Source organism: Nilaparvata lugens, chromosome 8 (genome assembly GCF_014356525.2).
Source record: "Nilaparvata lugens isolate BPH chromosome 8, ASM1435652v1, whole genome shotgun sequence".
NCBI classification, from domain to species: domain Eukaryota; kingdom Metazoa; phylum Arthropoda; class Insecta; order Hemiptera; family Delphacidae; genus Nilaparvata; species Nilaparvata lugens.
In genome coordinates this window covers 23,717,328-23,740,926 of record NC_052511.1, presented here as the reverse complement: position 1 = coordinate 23,740,926, position 23,599 = coordinate 23,717,328, and the positions used below count along the sequence as shown (strand labels likewise).

The 23,599-nt window shown below is 34.4% G+C and overlaps 1 protein-coding gene and 1 non-coding gene across 2 annotated transcripts; one reads left to right on the top strand and one right to left on the bottom strand.

Moving 5' to 3' along the window:
* Nucleotides 1-6,861: 6,861 nt before the first annotated feature.
* Nucleotides 6,862-6,934, bottom strand: Trnaf-gaa. The gene has a single exon. It is a non-coding gene; the product is annotated as a tRNA-Phe (tRNA).
* Nucleotides 6,935-7,156: 222 nt separating this feature from the next.
* On the top strand, nt 7,157-20,638 carry LOC111046841 (MICOS complex subunit MIC13 homolog QIL1). Its single transcript, XM_022332476.2, has 3 exons — nt 7,157-7,300; nt 11,267-11,417; nt 20,352-20,638. The coding sequence occupies exons 1-3, from the start codon at nt 7,281-7,283 to the stop codon at nt 20,532-20,534; spliced, it is 354 nt and encodes a 117-aa protein (XP_022188168.2). The 5' UTR covers nt 7,157-7,280; the 3' UTR covers nt 20,535-20,638.
* Nucleotides 20,639-23,599: the final 2,961 nt, after the last annotated feature.

Here is a 23,599-nt window from a genome sequence, read left to right as displayed (position 1 = left end):
ACAGTTACAACTTACAATATTTTTATGTGTATAAATTTCAACTTACATCTGAAAAGATATTCCAATTTTTTGACGTGACAATGTCTTATAAATTGGTTTGCCGGGTGACACTTCAAGAAACTGTGTTACGATCCACGTTATGCGCTCACAATGAGAGCGAGTGAGAGCGTTTGTTTCGGTTCACGGTCGTCTGGAAAGAGCATGAATAGGAGCAGTGGCGAGCAACACAGCAGCACCAGCAACCCAAAGGCATTAACCTGGAGAGAGAGTGAAACAGAGCAGTCAACCTGTGTAGGCACCGCAAGCAATCTCCTGCAACTGCGCCACTACTTCCCAGTCTGCCATACCTTTCGCTGTGCCACACATACCCCATAACGCCAAAGCACAACAATTCAAACAGCAAAGGTAAATAATTTCAGACTGATAATATAACATGATGAAATAAATGACTAAGACATAAGTGAATAGGTTATGAAATAAAAACACATAGATGTTGTCAGTTTTCTACACTTTTCAGTTGAAGTTTTGAATAGGTTATGTTGTAGTAATCACAATGTTGTGGTAGTTTTCAATCACAAAAGTAGTATAAATCGTTTCTCAGCCAATAATAATTTGTTTAACTTGAAAAAATGAGCGCTACTTGCTATGTAAAAAATTGAATCGAGCACAGTTAGCCCGCCTAAGAGCGAGAGAGACAGAGTGATTTTGTTGAGGATGTGTGAAGGTAAAAATAAAATTTTGTTAATATGAAATTCAGTGCGAGATTCTTTGTATAAATTAATGTTTTAAATATAATTCTTTGTATAAATAGATGTTTTAAATTGTTACTATTATTTCATCCTTCTTCCTACTATATGAAAGAATATTCACATTAAAATTATTTTACCACTCAAAGTCGTTGTCACGTAAAACTTTCGCCCGTATACTGACTTTACAGGCAACCATGCAATTTTTTCCTAAAAATTGGAATATCTTTTCAGGTTTAAGTTGAAATTTATACACATAAATATTGTAAGTTGTAACTGTTATATTATTCTTGGTTATGATGTAAGTGAACTCATTGCAGCATGACAATAAATAATTAGTTTTGTAGGCTACCGTACCTTATTATTTTCAAAACACATTATAACTTTGAAGCCGATATCACATAACACATCATAAATTAACATACAGTAGAAGCTTTCTTAACCGACCTCAGATCAACCGCCTGTCAGATTAACTGATTGTTTCCAGGAATATACAAACTTCCGCAACTGCTGCGATAATGATCCAAAAATAACTTTCATGTTTCAACAGGTCGAACATAATTATGATTCCGTAGCAAGTCAAAATTCAGTCAGTTGCTCTCAATATCATGTGCGGGCAGTTTCTAGTGTGCTAACTGTGTTTGCAAACTTTGATATTTAACAGTTTTTGATACCGTAATTGTTTTTTAATTGTTTATGTAATTGACTTTGTTAGTTTAAAGAACAGTAGTGTAAAATGAGTGATGTTAAACGTAAGAGACTGGTTGTGACAATGGAACAAAAACTGAAAGCAATAGAACAGCTTGATAAAGGGGAATCTGTTAAAAGCATTAGCGATGAACTCGGTGTTGGTGTTACAACGGTTAAGGACTGGAAGCGTAATAAAAAATCCATTCAGGACTACTGCACTCAAATTGAATCCGAGAAAATCTTAACCTCTCGTTGCAATTTAAAGAAACCTACAAACGAGATTGTTGACGATGCATTATGACTGTGGTTTACTCAAGAGCAGCGGAAAGGTACACCGATTAGTGGGCCAATTTTGAAGGAAAAGGCGATGGCGTTACACGCTAAAATTGAAAATTGTGGGACTTTCACGGCAAGTGATGGTTGGCTAGCACGATGGAAGAAACGTCATGGTATCCATTTTCTGAGTATATGCGGTGAAAAACTGTCAGCCGACCCAGGTGCATCTGCAGGAACAGTTTTTAAAAACTTTTGACGTGATAACGTCTTATAAATTGGTTTGCCGGGAGACACTTCAAGAAACTGTGTTACGTTCCCATGTTATGCGCTCACAATGAGAGCAAGTGAGAGCGTTCGTTTCGGTTCACGGTCATCTGGAAAGAGCACGAATAGGAGCAGTTGTGAGCAACACAGCATTCCGAAGGCATTCACCTGGAGAGAGAGTGAAACGGAGCAGTCAACCTGCGCAGGCGCCGAAAGCAATCTCCTGTGACTGCGCCACTAATTCAAAATGTCAAGTCAATGGTTGTCTCTCTCGCTCTTAGGTGGGCGCGGGCTAACCATGCCCGAGTGGAAGGGACGCGTGCCTCTCACTCACTCTCATTGTGAGTTATTATTTCATCCTTCTTCCTACTATACGAATGAATATTCACATTAAAATTATTTTACCACTCAAAGTCGTTGTCATGTAAAACTTTCGCCCGTATACCGACTTTACAGGCAACCATGCAATTTTTTTTCATGTGTTTGAATGATTTTAACACCTATTACGACTATTTACAATATAATTTGGTTTACCGACCTTTTTTGTTATCCAACCATGGTCCGGTCCCGTAGGGGTCGGTTAAGAGAGCTTCTACTGTATATCGTTTTTGCCCGTAGCTAGAAATAACCTAAAAACACCATGAATCTGAAATAGACACAATCTGAAAGTTTTCAATACGATGCGTGACGTCACTGTTGTGACGTCAAGGTAGGCGAATTTGGCAGTAGATGTTGGCTTCAGAGGCTAGACTTCCCATCGTGTCTATTCTATAACTGGTCTAAGGTTGAGTCTTCCTTCCACCAATTCACTTCGATTTTTGGACCTTCGACATCCAACCTCGATATTCCAAATATCGATACTCGTGTATCAATAATATCGATATCTGAATATCAAAATTATCAGATAATGTTGATATTCCATACTCCCGCCACACCACCGGAGACTCCCACAAAGTTTAGGTGCTTTCTACTCCAATATTATGATATGATCCCCCCGAAATTTTTTTCTGGATACGCCATTGTTTTGTAGATCATTTTTCATTTTACAATTTTTATTTTTTTCAATTTTAATCTTTCAATTCATAGTTCCAGACATGGGAATTATAAAAAAAATCAACTCATTTTAGACATGTTTCAACAAAATGAAGAAATTTGAATTATTTATTTCAAATAGATTCTAATCAATAAAATTAATTTTTTTTATTCATTTCAAATAGATTCTATTCAATTAAATGCAAATTTCTTTATTTTGTTGAAACATGTACGGTATAAAATGAGTTGATTTTTTTTATAACTCCCATGTCTGGAACTATGAATTAAAAGATTAAAATTGAAAAAAATAAAAATTGTGAATATTGAAAATGATCTACAAAACAATGGCATATCCAGATAAAAATTTCGGGGGGGATCATAAAATTGGAGTAGAAAACACCTAAACTTTGTGGGAGTCACCGGGGGTGTGGCGGGAGTATGGAATACCCCCATCAAAGGGGTGTCCGGGCCCCCACGGAAAATTTTGAAAACACATTCAATTTGGTGCGATTTTACGCTATTTCCACTTGAAAACAAACATTCCATTCAAGTTTCTTTGGTGATCAGTAGACCACTTATTATTTCGATTTTCCCTTGACAATGTTATAGGCCTATGGGTTTTTTATTAAATAACAAATAGAATGGAATAGAGTAGTATTTTATTCGTTGTTGGATGATTATCCATCTTGTTTTGACTGTTATTATTACTATCATATTTTAATATAACTTTAAATTGAAAAAACACTCACATTCTTTGGTGTGACGATGACCGTTTCATGCTGGTGTTGCACATTTTCTAGCCTAGCCACAGAGAAGAGGATGTTCTCCTACTTTGTGGCCTATAGACTGGTCCACGTTATAATGGCAGTGAATAAAGATAGAAGAATAGCGATACCGATTCTCTGCATTAATTATTTTTATATTTCTACACTGTCAAAGACATAATTGTCATCGTTGTGGACCTAGAAAAGGATAGTATCACCGGCTTTGTCGAATGATAGACAAGGATAGCAAAACTAAAGTTGATGAAATACTGTCATTATAACGTGGACCTCACTATAGCAGAAACTGAAGTATTTAAGGCTATGAGGGTGAGATTTTGTTAGAGTGATTGTGGAGGGGAGTTTTGGCGGTTAATGGAGAAGGATTTTAAATGAGTTTGTCGAACAGGGTGTGAGAGGAAAAGTTGATTTGGTCATTTAATATATTGTTTGGTGTACTTGTATATTATTTTCAAACTGTTTTCAAACTTTATAGGCTTAGTTTTAACTTGATTAATCATTTTTTCAAATTCACATGACTTTTACTTGAGTGTTCAAATTTACATTGTTTTTGGGGGGGGATAAAACTTTTTTCCAACTATTAGGGGGATGTGTCCCTCCTGTCCACGGTGGAATCTACGCCCGTTCATCATGACTGTGAAATTTTCGGGGCTACTCTCTAGAAAAAGCTGCTGGAGCTTTGTTTATAAGGATATGCATGCAACTGAATAAACTACCGTGTAATCAACTAGAGCAATATAAGCTATATTCAATTTCTTTATAATAATAGATGGTAAAAAGTGAACTAACATTGAAGTGCTATCTGTGGTCTGTCTCCCCTGCTATCTAGTCCCTATGCACTATACCACTCACTGTATATAAGAAAATAGCTCATTATTATTATTATTGCTATTGCAGTGCTACTTTGATCCCTTATAATATATTTCTCGACTTACATAGTAACGAAAATATGGCATTAGATGCTAATTTTTGTGGCTGATCCAGCCACAAAAAAAATCCAGGTTCTATTTCGGGGGGAATACATCCCCATATCCCCCCCTGGATCGATACGCCACTGCTACAAGTAGATAGCCTATCTACAAGTGGGTACCGAATTTTAATTTTATGATCACTGTAGGTATCTCGAACAGATTTCTATAATATTTTCCCTCTCGAAAGTAGACATGAAATTTCTGATTACAGCTTATCATTCAATTTTTCGCTTATAATTTCCCAAAAATGTATCAAAATAAAAATAAATACACCTATTTCTATATATTTCACACGACATTCATAAAAATGAATAGGTACCCATCATAGGGTTCGAAAACATAAACTCCCCTCTCATAATATGTACGGTAATATTATTTTATTACCGTATTTTACTATTTCATGTTTTCCTTGAATTGTTCAATATTGCAGCTTCCTAATTGAAATTATTTCCCTCATTGCAGATTATTTTCTTGAATGCAGCTTTAGTTTGCAGTGAGCAGAAATTTTCAATTATTTTTGGCTTTATTATTAATAATAAAATATTTATTAATTTAAATATTTTTGGCTTCAAAATTTTCTGAAATAACTTAATTTATTCAAAGTGCAGTAATATTAAGTGCAATATTTGACTATAATTTGGTATTTTAATCATTCTAAATTCAAAATTTCTAGCTCATATATATATTTTTGGACAGAAATTGAACTTTAAATTTTTTCAGTAAGAACATAACCTATTTTTTGGACATTTTATTATTTATCAAAATTTGGGAACAGAATGGTTTTGGGCTATGCCTGTTGTTCTGTCCCGATCATATTTATATGATTTGTAATTCTATCAACAAATAAATAAATAAATTAAGCAACAAAAGTATCTTCTCAACACTGTGGTTAGGGGTGGGGACTTTTAACATATTTAGGCTCTCTTTTTACTAGTCTCATTAAAATGGCAAAAAGTGTGTTCCAGACATTTGAACATTTCCTTTTTTTGTAAAATGATCATTTTATTTTGTTGCAATATTGAATTCTCATACCACTCTTGCAAAGCTGCTATCCGTAACAATTCAATGAAAACATGGAATACCTTAGTCTTGGTGAAATAAAACATTATTTATTTATCATATATTTATTCATCCAACAAAGACAAAAACACATAATCATGAAATTATTATGAGAGGGAATAACATAATATAGACATTACTATAAGCATTTTTTTCGCTCTCAAAAACCAAAACTGCTGTAAAAGTTGTAAGCGAGTGCTTGAAATAAATAATTTAATACATCAAATTGAAAATAATTCAATGCTCTACGAAGCTACGATGTATTTTAAGTTTTGTTTTTTAATACATTGTTGGAAAGAGCGAAAAATTGGATGAAAAACTTTACTGAGAGCGGATAGTTCAAGATACTGGCGCAAACCCTCTACCGGTACTGGAAAACTTGTAGGAAATAATTTAGTTTTATTTACCTACCAAAATTACCATTTTTGTATGGTTGGTCATGTCGGTGAAACCTATTGTTCCCGAAATATAAGTGTGTAAGAAAAAATGTAACTTTTATATTAAACCACCCTTATCCCTTTAGCACAAGAATTCGAGATGAAGATTTTTTATAATTATATGTTTACTTACTTAGGTACCGTAATTAGTTCCAACAAACCTGCAAAGTCAAAGATTGTGTTCCAAACATTATCCCTCCAAATTCCTGTGTGAATAATGATTCACCATATTGCACCTTGTTGCACAACGTTGCACCTTCAGTCGCTACCTGGACGCGGGCTTAAATCCCGCCGGTAGACATGGACGTTTGATCATTGAGGTTTATCTTATAAATCACCCTTGCATTTTCCATTACCCACACATAATCAAGAAGCTCATGTGTCATAATCCTCTGTAGAATAGAAAAAATGCATTAACAAAAATAAATTATCGCATAATCGTAGGGTTGCAGAGTATATATGGTAGGCATTATTAAATTCTTTTCATTTTTACAGTGTCTTCAAGTTGACTGAACTATTATTATAATGTAAGAATATTATGGACTTTATTGTAAAAATAATAATATTGTGGAAACTAAAATTTTGCTGCATTTATAAAAAAACTTGCCGAAACCCGGGATCGAACCAGGGACCTTTAGATCTTCAGTCTAACGCTCTCCCAACTGAGCTATTTCGGCATATGATGACAATTAATTGATTGCACCACTTGAAACAAGCCTCACTTTTAGCCATTAATTTCCTTTTATAAAATTTATGTATTTTATAAAATAAACCTTTATATTTAATTTCAATATAATATTCTCAGATATCACCGTAATTCCTCTCAAATTTTCTATTCATTCAACCATCTTTATAATATTTTGAATTATTAAATGTATGATACCAACCCAACAAAAATTGGAATTTGTTATTTTGATTTTTATCAAGTTTGAGGTTATGTCACTTTCAGACAGACGATACAGGTTGGATTTGCACTTGAGAAATATTTTGTACTATTGAATTGATTGTGCCTGATTGCTAATCATGGCTTTTGGAATTTTGAAGTAAGTTTACTATTTTTAAATTTATTTCATAGGTATTACAGCTTTTTAGCAAATCAATAAATTATTGGTAGGTTGAGTAAAAGCTTGAATGACTTTCTGTATTCTAACCTTCTCTTTAATTATTTGATATTTTTAAGTTTTTATTTACAGTCTAGTTTAATCCAAACACTTGATGCAATCATAAAATTGACAACTCATTCCTATAATCAAACAAAACTTTAACTTCTGATTTAAGTATGATAATGATTTACAATTCATTATCTACTGTAATATCTGATTCTCTAATCCTCTAGTCAAAATTGAAATTAGTATTGGAATTACTGTAGAAATAGCATAACTTGAATTTTCCTTAATATTCTGATGTAGGCTACAGAATTTGTGAGTCTTAGGTACCTACTTCTTTGATTTATTTTGCATATAGTTTTGAAGACAGCTGGCCCATTTGTATTGCTTGACAAACTAGCCTACATGGATTCTTCAAACAGTCTAGTTAATAGTCTTTTCCCTATGAAATCGTTTTGTTTATCCATACATTTACTGTATAAGCCTCACGACATGTACAGCTGGGGAGTTGTCATTATTTTCTTCACGGCGGGTGATTTCCTCCATGAGTATATCATATAAATTATGTTGAAATATATGCTCTTCAACATACTCTGATACTGCATTGTAGAGTCGGGCCAATAGGTATGACTTCAGGCCTCTGGCAAATACTGCCTCGACAAACATAGAATCGTATAAAAATTGGTCAATTATGAGTCTACTTGATATCCTACTTGAGGTCAATGCCAAGGACTGGGATTTCCAGTTAGGCAGTGTCATAATTTTCCAATTTACAGTAGAATAACCTGCATGGTTATTCGTGCTGTGGAGGTGCTTGACTCCCAAAAGAGGTTCCTCGTAAAAATGCTGAAGTGAGTAGAGTGGCTTCTCTGGGAGTTTATTTTTGCTGAGGTATGGAGCCAAGAGCCCCGTTTTTCCTTAATTTGCCTAGGAAGACTGTTGGGAAATCTTATTGCTTGAGATGGAAAGCTATAGTAGTTTCCTGCCAGTAGGCTTTGTCTAGTGGCATGTATTTTGTATTTGTATTGTTGCTGTCTATATCACACCTTTTTTGGAGCTGCTCCTGATTCCTCTTGAAATACATCAGAGAGCACAATACATATTGACTGTACACTGTGAGTATCCCGAGATCCCTAAATAGTGGCCCATAGGCGATCCCTGAAGCAGGAAAATGTCACTTTTCTCATAGCCTTGTTCTGCAGTAGCAGCACATCGAGGACAGCTGGCGTGTGACCCCACAGGGGTAGGCCTATGCCATAGATGATATGGCTGTCATCCATCACATGTCTCAGTTTTCCGAGGAGGTACAACATTCTGCATACTTGGTTCACATGGTGATTTCAGCTCAATCTCTCACCCATCCATAATCTTAATAGATTTACTGGATCTGATGCAACTGGTTGTCTTTTCAATGAGTGAACCAAGATGCTTGTTTTCTTCTCATTTAGTTTGAGCTTGTTGGCAAGTAACTTAGCTTCTTCTAATATATTGGACTCTCCCTTTCCCTGTTCCACAGTGACACCTTTAGCAATCAAGGTGGTGTCATCTGCAAAAAGCACTGCCCCCTTACTGCTTGAGAAGTTATTCATGAGCAATATGAACAACAGGGGCCCAAAACCAAGCCCCGTGGTACTCCGTGCTCCGCACCTTTCAGTCTTCAGCTAGCATCTCTCAGTTGGACCACCTGTTTTCCATTCTCTAGATAATTCAAATTCAAATTCATTTTATTATTGTGAACATTGATACAATGTATAACATAGTCATAAAAACATAGTATAATAAAATATAAAAATATGAGATCAACAAATAAAATATAATATAACTATAAAAGTAATTTTACATCACATATTAAAAAATAATTCATTCCTGTTATAAGGACATCTTTAACAATATAGGTTTTTATTTAACTTTTAAAACATTCAAAATCGTCAACCTTAAGACTATCTGGCAGGTAAAGTCTTGTACCAAATTCAATAAAACAGTTCAATGTATAGGATGGCTATGAACAGAGCTATTCAAAGCAAGACAGGCTAAGTTTTTCTTAATACATAACAAACATTCCATCGCATAAATAGCATGAATTGTCAAAATGTTATAATAATGCTTGAAAAATGGTTTGGAGACCGACTAGGAACACCAGCAATAGTTCTAACGGCTCGCTTTTGCAAAACAAACAGTTTTGTATTATTAGTATCATTTCCCCAGGCATTAACACTATAAGCTAAATGACTATGCACATGAGCAAAATAAACAGTTTTTAACACATAAGAATCGACAGTAAATTTCAAACGATTAAGTAGAAATATACCTCTTGACAGCCTGCCATGCAACAAATTTATATGTGACTCTCACTTAAGATTATTTTGAATAACTATGCCTAAAAATGTTGAACTATTTGTGTTAGAATTGAAACCAAACTCCAACATCTGACTTTTTTCTTTGCTGAGATATAGTGATTTTGCTGCTGTCCAGTCGTCAATTAATACATCAACAAAACTATGAAAATTACTAAACACATTGATAGGCCTACTTTTGATTTGTACTGCCAGATCATCCGCAAACATAAAAGGCTTTACAGAATTGGTACTTATGGCAGCAGGGAGATCATTGACGTAAATAATGAACAGAAGTGGGCCCAAAGTAGATCCTTGGGCGGACACCTGATTTCACTCCCAAGAAATCTGAATAGCAATTTTTGTAAAAGACAGACTGATGAATTAGTGATAGGAATCACTGTCCTCAGGACCATGCCACCTAGGCCATATCTCTATAGTTTGCCAATTAATATGTTGTGAGGGACACAATAGAAGGCCTTGCTGAGGCCACACAATGTGAGGGAAAGGGATTTACCATCCTCAAAATTTTTCTGGATGTTTCATGTCAATGCGCATGCCTGACTGCTGTATTCCTTATTATATAAAATTGATGATTGTATTAGTGAGGTCCATTTTATAAAGTCAGTGGAAAGTAGAGGACAACAGTGTTGCCAAATCTCTGTCTTGCCACCGCCTTCTATAGAAGGAAGCTGATAATCGGTATAACTGATAAGGTATAACGGTTCATTCTTGATGAAGATAACCAATTATATTTTATTCGTAAAGAAAATTATTTAATAATGCATTTTCATAATTGATATTGAATTAATTTGTATTTGTACATTGTTAGAAAACAATTTGGCAACGTTGCAGAGCTAGAAAAGGCTAGCGCTATCTGCTTTGTCGAATGATAGGCAAGGATAGCAAAACCAAAGTTAATCAAATTTTGCCTTTATAACGTGTACCTCACTATTTCATGCTGATTGACTCAAATAGCTGGATACAACTCAGCTGCTTGATCAAAAACGTGATATTGCTGTGCATAGTGACTTCTTGATGGAGTAAATTTGTCCAGTGATCAAGTTGTGAGAACGTGACTGTATGTTCACATAAGTGTATTAGCCTATCACATTGAATGCACGTACGTATGTGCAAGTGCACGATAGACCATGCATGACCACGCGTGCAGATGAGAAACAAAATCCGGAAAGAGCCATAGAAACACATTGTGACTTTTCTGTCGCTGCTCAAACTGAACGCCACCAAGCAAGTGCACGAGTTCAGTGTGAGTGTTCCTATGGCACTTTTCAGATTTTTCTCCTCATCTGTACGCGTGATCATACATGGTCTCGCGTGCACTTGCACATACGTACATCCCATGTAAACATACCCTTAAAGGAGCATCCCAGTTAGGCCCAATTACATTCTTTAGGGAAAATTTTGCAAATATAGTTCATTATGTATAGTTTACATCCTTCTAAAGATATAAGTAATTTTGTTGTTGAGGTGTCAATGCACTCAACTTTTCAACTTTCAATCAACTTTTGTTTGGGTGTAAATTAATAATTTTCTTTGTTTTTTTTAACAGATTTGGAACAAAAGTGGGAATTTTTGGAGGAGCAATCTATTATAGCAAGCAGCTTGGTGTCTGGTCCAACAGCGAGCGAACAACTCAACTGCTTCTGGAAGGCATCAATTATGTGAAACCCTACATCAAGGATGTGCCTGTACCTGTTGAGGTAATTTCAATTAAATCTTATTTTGTAGAAAAAATATGCACTATTTGATAGGATATGTGTCCCTGGACGGATTTTTGTACTCAAGTCGCTCCATAATTGAATGCCCTGCTTTCCAATTAATTTCTGCTCTGCTGGGCAGAAAGAAAATACCATTGGTTCGTTTGAGTGTTCACACTTTGGCAGACTGAAATAAGTGTGAACTATGAAAACTCTGCAGAGTAGGAGTTCATTGAAAAACTGGTCTTAAGATTCCTAACCTCTGAAGGTATATGATAATATACATGGTGGGTGAAAAGTCCGAGAACGGCTTAATATCTCATACACAAAGATAATTTGACGGTGGGTGTGATTGGGGATCCTACTCAAATTGAAAATACTACTTTACTATGACTTTAAAATCTGGTCCGCCATTTTGAATGCAACTTCATTTTTTTTAAATAAGAAGGTATTTCTATTATATTAATAGATATTCACATTATTAATCAATACCATGTAAATCAGAAATGAAATACGTAAGTGGTATTGATTAATAATGTGAATACCTTCCAAACGGTCTGAGATATCGATGTGCGGTTTTCGCCATTCATTTTGTCTTGAGATTTCGTATTGAAATCATGTATCGCATGACCACCTTCTTATTTAAAAAAATAAAGTTGCATTCAAAATGGCGCATCCAAGATGGCGGACCAGATTTTTTAAGTCATAGTAAAGTAGTATTTTCAATTTGAGAAGGATCCCCAATGACACCCACCTCGAAATCACTTTTTTATGAGATACTAAGCCGTTCTCATACTTTTTTCTTTCCTTTCTGCTTTGAATTGTATTGGTTAATAATGTGAATATCTTCGGAACGGTTTGAGATATCGCTATGCGGTTTTCGTCATCCATTTTTTCTTAAAATTCCGTATCGAAATCATGTTTTGCATTATCACCTTCTCATTTAAAAAAATAAAGTTGCATTCAAAATTTGCGGATCCAAGAAGATGAAGGAAATAAATAATATTAATCCATGAGTATCAAGATCAAGGTATGCTGAAGCGAGGGCCCAGTGCCTTAAAATGCGTTCAGACTTGACTTGTTATGTAAGTTTGTTCTTGTAACAAAATGAATTGTTACGGGCTAAACATAAGCCGATAGACGGGTAGTAGTTATCTCAAAACGCAGCAAAAAGGTTTGGATGCTGCGCATCCGGCCTGCACAGGATTACCAGAAAGAAAAGATAGTAGAAGATCCCTCTCCCCCTGCTATCATTATATTTGCCTAGCAAAGTGGAATTCAAAAACGATTATCAACTCCCAGTTCAAGTAGAGTTCAAACTTTGTACAATAATTAGAAGAGGTTTCAAAAGTTTTGAATTTTTAAAATGAAGTACATAATAAAATTACAAGTCTGGTTCCAATGTTGTTTTAAGAGTGCGCAGTACCAGTCGGTCTTATTGAATTGATGTATTAAAAAAATATCAATGTAAAACAGTCAAATCATGCATTTTTGTGGATCACATAAGATCTACAGTTTACATTGGATCTTATTGAAAATTATCATTGTATAAAGTACTAGCAAGAACCCGTGCTTCGCAAGGATCTATTTTAAAACTTGACAAAATGAAAACTTGACGTAATGAAATTTTGAAGAATTGAGAATAGGCCTATAACAATCCTTGGTTAATTAAGAATCTATAAGCAAAATTTCAAGTTAATTAGTCCAGTAGTTTAGACGTGATAATGCGTCAAACATAATTTTCCTATCCCGTACGTGCATAAGCCAGCTCTACTTTATATTATAGATATAGTTAACGACTGCAAGAGATAGGACTGTGGAACAGAATAGTGGTGAAACTATGATAGCGCCAGAAGTGTCTCAAACACAATATTAGGTACTACATGAACTTTTTGAAAGTGATTTGAAAAGATGTTGAAACAACAGAACTGAATCCTTATCATTCTACCTTCATTTAGAGAGGCTTTTGTTTGAGCCGAATGGAAATTTATTTATAAAAAAATGAATGTCTGTTTGTGTGTTTGTTTGTTCCCTGTAGACTTGAAAACTACTTGACATAACGGCATGAAACTTTGGGAATATGTTGTGTGAATATTGGGGATGGTTTCTGAACAGAGATTTTAATAGGGGGGGGGGGTGGCTAATAATAATTATTTATTAAACCATTTTACAGACATAGGTTTTCGAAATTTTCGGCCTAGCGGCTACTGAAGAACGAAAAGATGATCATGATTCAAGATCATATTGTGATAATACAAGGTGACACACGGGAGACGGACGGTTTTGAACTGCGTAGTACTGAGAGTGCGGCGGTGGGAGGTGGTTGTGGTGGGGATAGTTCTGCTCGACATAAGACGCCATTTTGTTTACTCAGTCACTATGGAGCAGTGGGACTTACAACGTCGATTGTTTGTCTATGACAGTTTCGTGAAAAGTGGTGAGTCTATTACAGCTACGCAGCGATTGTTTCGTGTGCGGTTTAATGTTGGTCGACATGGAGCTGTTCCAAGTCGTAACACAATCCTCAGATGGGTGAAAAACTTCAGATCGACTGGAAACATACTGGATAAGAAGCATCCTGGCCCGATACGCAGTGTAACAACACCAGAAAATGTTGAAAGGGTAAGGGAAGCAGTAGTCAGAAGCCCAGGACGGTCAGCTAGACGTCATGCTAATGAGCTACGAATTAATCGTGAATCGGTTAGACGAATTTTGCATAAAGAATTAAAATTCCATCCCTACAAAATGCTCATTGTCCAACAACTTAAGGCAACTGATTTTGCTGTACGCGAAGACTTTGCATACAGAATGCAAGTGATTTTGGGATTGAATGAAAATGCAATTTTATTGATGAGCGATGAGGCTCATTTCCATTTAAACGGGACTGTGAATAAGCAAAACCTGCGTTACTGGTCTCCAGAGCATCCACACCTTATCCATCAGCGTCCTCTACACTCAGAAAAAGTAACAGTATGGTGTGCTCTTGGCTCTGTTGGCATTATTGGACCTTATTTTTTCGAAGAGAACGGGGCCACAGTTACTGTTAATTCGGCTCGATACATTCGTATGCTTGAAACTTTCTTTAAACCAGAACTACGAAGACGACGAATCCCCTTAAAACGTGTTTGGTTCCAGCAGGATGGGCAACATCACACACCGCAAACAATTCAATGACAGTTCTTGCACGCATGTTTCGTGGAAAGATTATCTCACGTTTTGGCAATGTTCCTTGGCCTCCCAGGTCTCCTGACTTATCAGTGTGTGACTTTTTTCTGTGGGGGTACCTTAAGAGCTGTGTCTATAACCACAAACCACGAACTTTGGATGAGTTGAAGAATGCAATCATTCAAGAAATTGCTGCCATCCCTGTAGAGATGTTAGTCCGTGTGATGGAGGATTTTGAGAAGAGACTTGAGTCCTGCATTCGAAATGATGGACATCACCTTGAGGACATTATTTTTCACAAATAACTGAAATGACAGGTAATGAGCTTTGTTAACTAAAATGGCAAATAATAAGCTTTGATTTTGTGTAAATAAACATGTATTAATTTTAAAACTGGCTGAGTATTATTACATTAAAATCCGTCCGTCTCCCGTGTGTCACCCTGTATGATTTAGCATCTAAAGTTACCAGCTGTAATAAACACATCACCCTGTGATAAATTATTGTGTACTGGTATTAAAACGGTAGTTTGGAGTTGAAGTGTAGTTGATTGGTACCAGCTGTTGATAATGGTTCCTTAGAAGACCTATAGAAATAATTATCACTCCCCTATCATTGAGAAACTGGAAAATGTTGAAAAAAATTATTCACCTAATGAAAGAGAGTATATATATATATATATATATATATATATATATATATATTGTATAGTATATGCATAGTATTCATATTGCATTCATTAATTACTGAAGAATGAAAGAATAATTTACAATTTTTTGAATTAGCTTAGCTTATATTCATCCTAAAATGGAAAGAATATGGAATTCTGTGTGATTCATCGTACATCGCATATTTCCTGGACCATATATCGACAATCTACAGCTATAAAACATTGAATATTTTTCTTTGAAACACTGATATAACCTTTTTTTTAATTGAAAACTTTACTGATAGATATAACTACCAAATGATTGAGAAGAATAATATGTTTTCGGAATAATGAATGCTGCATGACTAAGCACATAGGAAGTCCGTATTGAGATGTAAATGAACATGTTGATTGTCAGATAAATTTCATGATTCACCAAATAAAGCCAAGTGTAACATGAGATACATTGGCGGTACGAAGTTCGCTGGGTAAGCTAGTTGTAAATTAAGCTTTATTATTAATAGACAACGCTGAAAAAAGACAGGCTCAATCACCAGGAATACTATAAATCTATGAGGGACCAGTAAGCCATTAATTTTGAGTAGTTCAATTACTTCCATTATGGACACTGGATACATTATGGACAATCAATACATATGAAATATATTAGCTACCGTACAGAATAAAAAAATATTTGATTGCAGTGACCCTGACTACTGTTTTATGAATAACCATTCGGATCAAATATAAGGAATTACTCGCATCTCTTATCAACTTGTAATTTTTATTCACAAAATATTAACAAAAATATATATATATATATATTAAGTTATATTTAATAAACTCACAGCTAGTACTCAAGTTTGTCTTTTTCTGGCTGAGCTACAGATAAATGTAGGTATATGTTTGACATTTTGTTTCTGTAATCTTGTTGTCTATTAAAAAAGTTTTCAATGTGGTTTTTGATGGCAATAAAATTTGAATTTGAATAAAGAATTATCAACAAACTCCTAACCAAAGAAAACCTTTGTGCTCTGTTCTAATCGGAGTGTATGAGACTCCATATACAGCTGATAGAAGGCGCAAACCGAACTGGCCAAGCATACAACAATGGAACAAACACATGGCAAGCTCGCGCTCTCAATCAACGCAAAATCAATTCGATCAGCTAATTGATGAAATTGTTTTAAGCTTTCCAATGATTACAGCATATGTTGAAATATAATGTGTCAATTATCTCAGTTCCATATGGAGTTCACCTTACCATAAGCTTACTTAATAAAAACCTTTTTCATCCTTTGAAATCCTTAGAGGCAAAATATCTCAAAATCCGTTCTTAGTGCGCATCTAGCATGTTTGAAGAAGAATATTTGTGCAAAGTTTCAAGTCTGTAGGCCAATTAGTTTGAGCTGTAGTGTGATTTTACATCAAAATTTTCGAAAAGTGCCCTCTCCTGAACCCCCCTGTGCTCCTGATTGGAATTTTTCTGCATAGATCTGATTTTTTCGTACCTGAACGAAAAAGTTCCTCATGACTTTGCTGTGCAATAAACGGTTAAAAAGTTAAAATTGTGGGGGCTCAGCTCCCTCAGGGGGGGGGCAGATTTCTGAAAATCCTTTTGTAGTGGATGTTTTGAGGCTACAATAAACAATTGTGCGAAATTTCAAGTTTTTAGGCTCAGTAGTTTGGGCTGTGGTGTGATTTCTGTTTGTCCGGGCTTAGCCTTTTAGATATAGGTAGAAGAAGAAGAAGAAGAGAAGAAGAAGAAGAAGAGAAGAAGAAGAAGAAGAAGAGAAGAAGAAGAAAGAAGAAGAAGAAGAAGAGAAGAAGAAGAAGAAGAAGAAGAAAGAAGAGAAGAAGAAGAAGAAGAAGAAGAAGAAGAAGAAGAAGAAGAAGAAGAGAAGAAGAAGAAGAAGAAGAAAGAAGAAGAAGAAAGAAGAAGAAGAAGTAGAAGTAGAAGAAGAAGAAGAAGAAGAAGAAGAAGAGAAGAAGAAGAAGAAGTAGAAGTAGAAGTAGAAGTAGAGTAGAAGTAGAAGTAGAAGTAGAAGTAGAAGTAGAAGTAGAAGTAGAAGTAGAAGTAGAAGTAGAAGTAGAAGTAGAAGTAGAAGTAGAAGTAGAAGTAGAAGTAGAAGTAGAAGTAGAAGTAGAAGTAGAAGTAGAAGTAGAAGTAGAAGTAAGAAGTAGAAGTAGAAGTAGAAGTAGAAGTAGAAGTAGAGTAGAAGTAGAAGTAGAAGTAGAGTAGAAGTAGAAGTAGAAGTAGAAGTAGAAGTAGAAGTAGAGTAAGTAGAAGTAGAAGTAGAAGTAGAAGTGAAGTAGAAGTAGAAGTAGAAGTAGAAGTAGAAGTAGAAGTAAAGTAGAAGTAGAAGTAGAAGAAGAAGAAGAAGAAGAAGAAGATGATGATGAAGAAAAGAAGTAGATGAAGAAGAAGAAGAACCGAACCAAACCTCGAACTGCGCAGCAAACCGTGCATTCCTCCGAACATCTTGCCTTTCAACGAACATGACATATGTTTCATAATGTTAAAAATCAGCTGTTAATCATTCGCCGTACCGCACTCCGAACCATTCGCCGTGCCGCTTGCCTCTGTTCTAACTGTTCGCCTCACCTCACTCCGAACGCTGAACTTTTCAGCCAATCAGAGCCCTCGATCACAATTCGCCGTGCAGCTCGCTCCACAATATTTTGGCTATCCATCACAAGTGGAAAACATGCGAACATGAATACAGAAGTATGGGCAATTTTTTATTTGATTAAATTCATGTTTTGAAGAATTCATTGTTACGAATGAAAAATTGATAGGAGCTTATAAATATTTTCTAATTCAAATGAAATAACTTCTGAAAAAATAATGATTGGATAAATACCAATATTGAATTATTGTTGACCAAGAACTCAGTATATCGACAATTCATTCAACTACTTCTGTATTGATAAAATTATAATCATTTTCTCTATGTATTGATAATCAATTTCATCAACTAACTGAAAAACGTACTTCAATTTCCATGAATTTATTAATAGAATTATATAAATCTAAAGTGTAGGTCATATCTAAATTCACAAAGAGTTCGATTCTTGTTTGCAAGAAATATGTTATTCAACGCAGAAATCATTGTTATTTTACTAAAAGATAGGATAAAATAAATAGTTCTCTTTCAGGGGGAGTTTTGACAACCCACAAAACTCATTTTTCATTTGAAGAAATAATATCAAAAAGTGCATAGGACCTTACTTTTTTGTTCAGCTTGCCAAAATACCCCTCATTTCAATATTAAAATTTTCGACTGACTGTACAGTGAGTCAATCATTCTATCAAGGCTTGAATAATTTTGAAATTTTAATTAAATGAAAATGGTAGAGAATAATAATTATTATCATGTAGATATCAACACCTTTATTTAAAGACATATTAACTGCATGCGTTTTCATATTGCCGATACAGCATTGATAAAACTGTAGACGTTTATTTAGCAGTCTCAAAAAACTGTTCTAGCTGAAAAAATTAATAATACATGCCACGTGTAGGCTTATACATTGCATCAGGAAAACGAAGTTCAAAACTATGGTTTTCCTAAACATATGTTTTTGAGATAATTTCTTTGATGCAGCTGTTTCACATTCACCATTATAAATAATTATACAGAGTTTGTGAAAATAAAAATATTTATTGATTACCAAAACAATACTATTATTATATTAATGATAATAATTAATTATCAAAACAATACTTTTATTATATTAATAATATTATTAAACATATTTATCAATTATCAGAACAATATTATTGAGGTTGAGTGGAATCAGGTAGAAACCAATAACTGAACAGATGTTCTTTTTTGAATTTCTATCATATTATTTTGTTATTTCTAATGATTACAACATATGTTAGAATATCACATGTCAATAAATAAATTATCTCATTTCCATATGGCACACACCTTACCATGTTCATAACCTTACTTAATAGGATCCTTTTTCATCCTTTGAAACCCTTAGAGGCAAAATATCTCAAAATCCGTTCTTAGTGCGCGTCTATCATGTTTGAAGAATATTTGTGCAAAGTTTCAAGTCTGTAGGACAATTAGTTTGAGCTGTAGTGTGATTTTACATCAAAATTTTCGAAAAATGCCCTCTCCTGGACCCCCCTGTGCTCCTGATCGAAATTTTTCTGCATAGATCTAATTTTTTTTCGTAGCTGAACAAAAAAGTTCCTCATGACTTTGCTGTGCAATGAGCGGTTAAAAAGTACAAAATTTTGGGGGGCCCCAGCTCCCTCAGGGGGGCAAATTTCTGAAAATCCTTTCTTAGTGGATGTTTTCAGGCCACTATAAACAATCGTGCAAAATTTCAAGTTTTTAGGCTCAGTAGTTTGGGCTGTGGTGTGATTTCAGTCTGTCGGGGCTTAGCCTTTTATAAGTATAGAGAAGAAGAAGAAGAAGAGAAGAAGAAGATAGAGATGGTGTGATTTTAGTCTGTCTGGGCTTAGCCTTTTATAAGTATAGAGAAGAAGAAGATAGAGATGGTGTGATTTTAGTCTGTCGGGGCTAAGCCTTTTATAAGTATAGAGATAAATTTAATGTAACCCTCATATGGCTTGGCCCTTGAAGTAGAACATCTCACGTTTGAAACGAATAACTTTTCAACTTTTCACTTTAAGATTTATAAGAGTATTATCATAGAGGTATAATAATTAAAATTAAAATAAGTTTTGCAATTACTCAATTATACACTTTGACCATTGTATGTATCTGTTTTTGTAAATAAACTTCTTTGGATACATTCAAAGAAATTACTAATATTTTTGTATAATAAACTTACCAATCGAGCATTCTTCACTGCCAACATTCAATGCTCTCTTTTGTTGGTATTGCAGAAGGATAATTATTTGTTTGCTGTACGTTGTAGCTATTTTGTAATCCAAATACACTTTAATCAAGAAGATCCATATTACCAATTCACTTACAAAGCTGTAAAGTCTCTTATAGGCACTGTATTTGTGGAAAATATATTGTGATGATTTATTTGATGTACGTGCTTAAAAATGTTGTGTGATTATTTATACAATTTGTAAATTTTTTCCCTTTTTGCAATAAATTCCAATTTAAAAATAATATTTTTTATAGACAACACGAGTACCGAGTATGGCCGAACTAGTATCTAGTTCGAAATCTTCATGGAACAATGGAGTTCTGGCCACGTCAACATTTTTGTCAAATTTGCCCAGCAACGCTGTCGTTTGGAGTAAATCTGCAATGGATTTCATCAACCAGCAATTACAACCACCAGCTAACACTCCAAAAAATTGAAACAGACACTATTATGACTCAAAAAGTTGACTTGTTAGTGATGTAATGAAAATTGGTTTGTGTAAATAGTAATAAATTTGTTTCGTTTGAAATATATATATATATTTTTTTGTTTTTATTCTTCATGAGGTGGTGAATCTTGAAAGAGTACCTACATTCAAATGCCGCATTAAAATTTAAAGATAACAAGAGTACTTGCATGCCTTCGTTAATTCTGTACGTCTTATTCAGTGTACTGGGAATATTTTAACCCTTAAGACCCCAAAAATGTTGTATCAGAGTCCGTTTCCGGATCAGTGAAAATATTTTTGCCATCAGATAATTGGATTCACTCGGACCGTCTGAGTGGGAATAATCTCATTATAACTCATGGAAAGAATATTTTCACTAAAGAGTAAATCAACTCTCTATACTGATACATTATGTGGGAATCCAGCTTTATAGGTGGAAGACACTCAGTGCCTGAATCTCATATGAGTTTATTATGAAGCTTTGTTGTAAAGGTTAACATTTGCTAATAACTTATATTATTGACCAAGAGCTGATTATGAAGATTAAAACATCAAATGAGAATCTTAATGTTTTTGAAAATCCCATGAGAAGAGGCAAAATGGGGAGGTGACATGAAAAGCGATCTTATCACAAGTTCCAGGGAATTTCCAGGAATGTAAAAACCGACAATTATTGATCACTATCATTTTTTGATTCAAAGCATATATATTTAGTGAATGAAGAATATTATATCTAACAATATTTTTGGATAGAATTCATACGATTATTATGTTATTATAGATTCAAATATGGATGAGTTTTTTATTTGAGTGAACCAGAATGATAAATGATGTATTTTATTGCTTTATGTGCATGTGAATATGCTTTGAAGCATATATTATGTCACCCTGGCATCACATGAATGCTTCACTGACTCGAAGCAAGAATCTTCCATTCTCAGTGACAGATATTTGAAATGTAATCAATTCATGTAAAGTTTGTACTGAAGTCAAACCCAAGATTTTGAAAGACAATGGAGCTCTAGGCTCACAAAACAAAGAAATAGGAGTATTAGACACAACATAGAAAATATCAAATGTATAAATATGGAATATCTTTAATATATGCTCGAGTGAAAAAGTCAGTACCTGGTAGTTTTTTGATTGAATTATTTAATATGTAGTCTACAATCTTCTTCCAGTCACATGGTTCAGAATAGTAATGTGTTTCTTCAGATTCTCCTTCATTGACGTTCGGTAAATAGTACATCCTTTGGTATTTTAATCATTCAATCCAAAAATCTAGAGATTTATTCCTAAATAATTTGAAAAAATTAAGTAACTTATCTACCGTACTTGAAGGTTGAAGGATTGATTAGGCCTACAACATGGAAAATAAGTCCGACTGTACAAACTAAGTGAAGCATTTCTTGTTTTGTTACCGTTAGCGGTACTCATAATCTAGAAACCAATCTTTTGAACAATGAAACATGGCTCATACTCTCTACATAGCATTCGAACACAAAGAAAACAACAATCTTGGAGCAAATGGGAGAGAGCTTCTTGGAGAAAACATCTTTTAAAGAGCATCTGACCATAAATTGAACTGCTACTCATTAGTGAGAGACGAGAAAGCATCATTTCCATCATCCATTCATGCTTCATCTCGTGAATCATCATCAGGTTTCTTCAGAAAATGATTGTAGGGTCAATCATATCTTATCTTTCCTTTTGCCTTGTTTAGCAGGCTATTTTCTTGCCTTCTATATAAATGTAGCCTATATTGTTTGTACATGTATTGGTCTTTGCAATACAATAGGTACTCTGTAGTAATAAACAGTGTCTAATATTTCTCAGCATTGCTGTATTATTAGGGGTACAATTACAATGAAGATGTTGAATATAAAGACGTCTACCCTACCACACTAATTAGTTGATTATTTCTTATTTTACTTTATCCTTCTCTCATTTAAGATATTTTTCATTATTTATCTCCTTCTTTAATTCTCCCCATTCTCATATTTTATATTATTACTTTTATTCTTTCCATTCTACTTTCTACTTTTTCTCTTCTTTTTTTTACCCCAATATTCTCTCATTTTTCCTTAACTCATTGCTCATCTAATAGTTTTTATTTTTCAAAACCATTGTTGTTTATCTAATTATGATTTTCTCCTGATCATTCTTCTATTATTTCTCTGTCATTCATTCACAATCATCTTTAAAAGATGATGATGATGAGAGGTGAATATGGATTGCCGGTAAGTAATTTTACAGCGCTCAAATTAGACTGTTTAGCCTACACAATAAAGACGTTGGTTTTATCAATGCATCTTATTCAATGATACAATAAAATATTTAAATATAGAATATAAAATACATACAGCTCAGCAAAGATAATATAGGCTTACAAGATATTCACCATAGTCCAATAAATACTTATACGGTAGTTCAGACAGAGCTATAGATATACGAAGCCGCGATTTTCTTCCCCACTATAGAGGGGGTGAGAGTACAAAGCATGACTACCACAATAAACATCTAACAACAAAAGACTGATGAGTCTGTTATGTAGGAGGATATGATCTTCGTTTTTCCTCTCTGATTTTCGGGTCACTACCCTCTCCTCCCCCATCAATCAACCCCAAAAATCTGCTTTAGAATAATGAACTCCAGCACGAAAGTTTTTCAGGGATAATAGGCCGAAACTACCCAGTAGCCCGTAATCATTCGGAAGATAGACATCTATTCTTAACTCTTATCCTCTATGAATAGTTAGCTCTGTGGATTATGGCGGCATTATCCGATTTTTCACTTCTTATCTTGTTAATCAATGCACTCTTTTCATCACTACTCTTTTATACGATATCTCTGATTTTATCAGTTTCTGTCAGGTTGAATATAATTGGTTTGATTGTATAATAGATTTTCTTGCCTAGTTATAATTGGCTTGATTGGGAAATTTGATTGTTTTGTGTGGCTTGACAAGGATAGGCCTATAATGTAGGGGTATTTGAAGAGGATTGCAATTAGTAATGAGAGAACTGAGAAGGATGGAGAATAATAACAGAAATT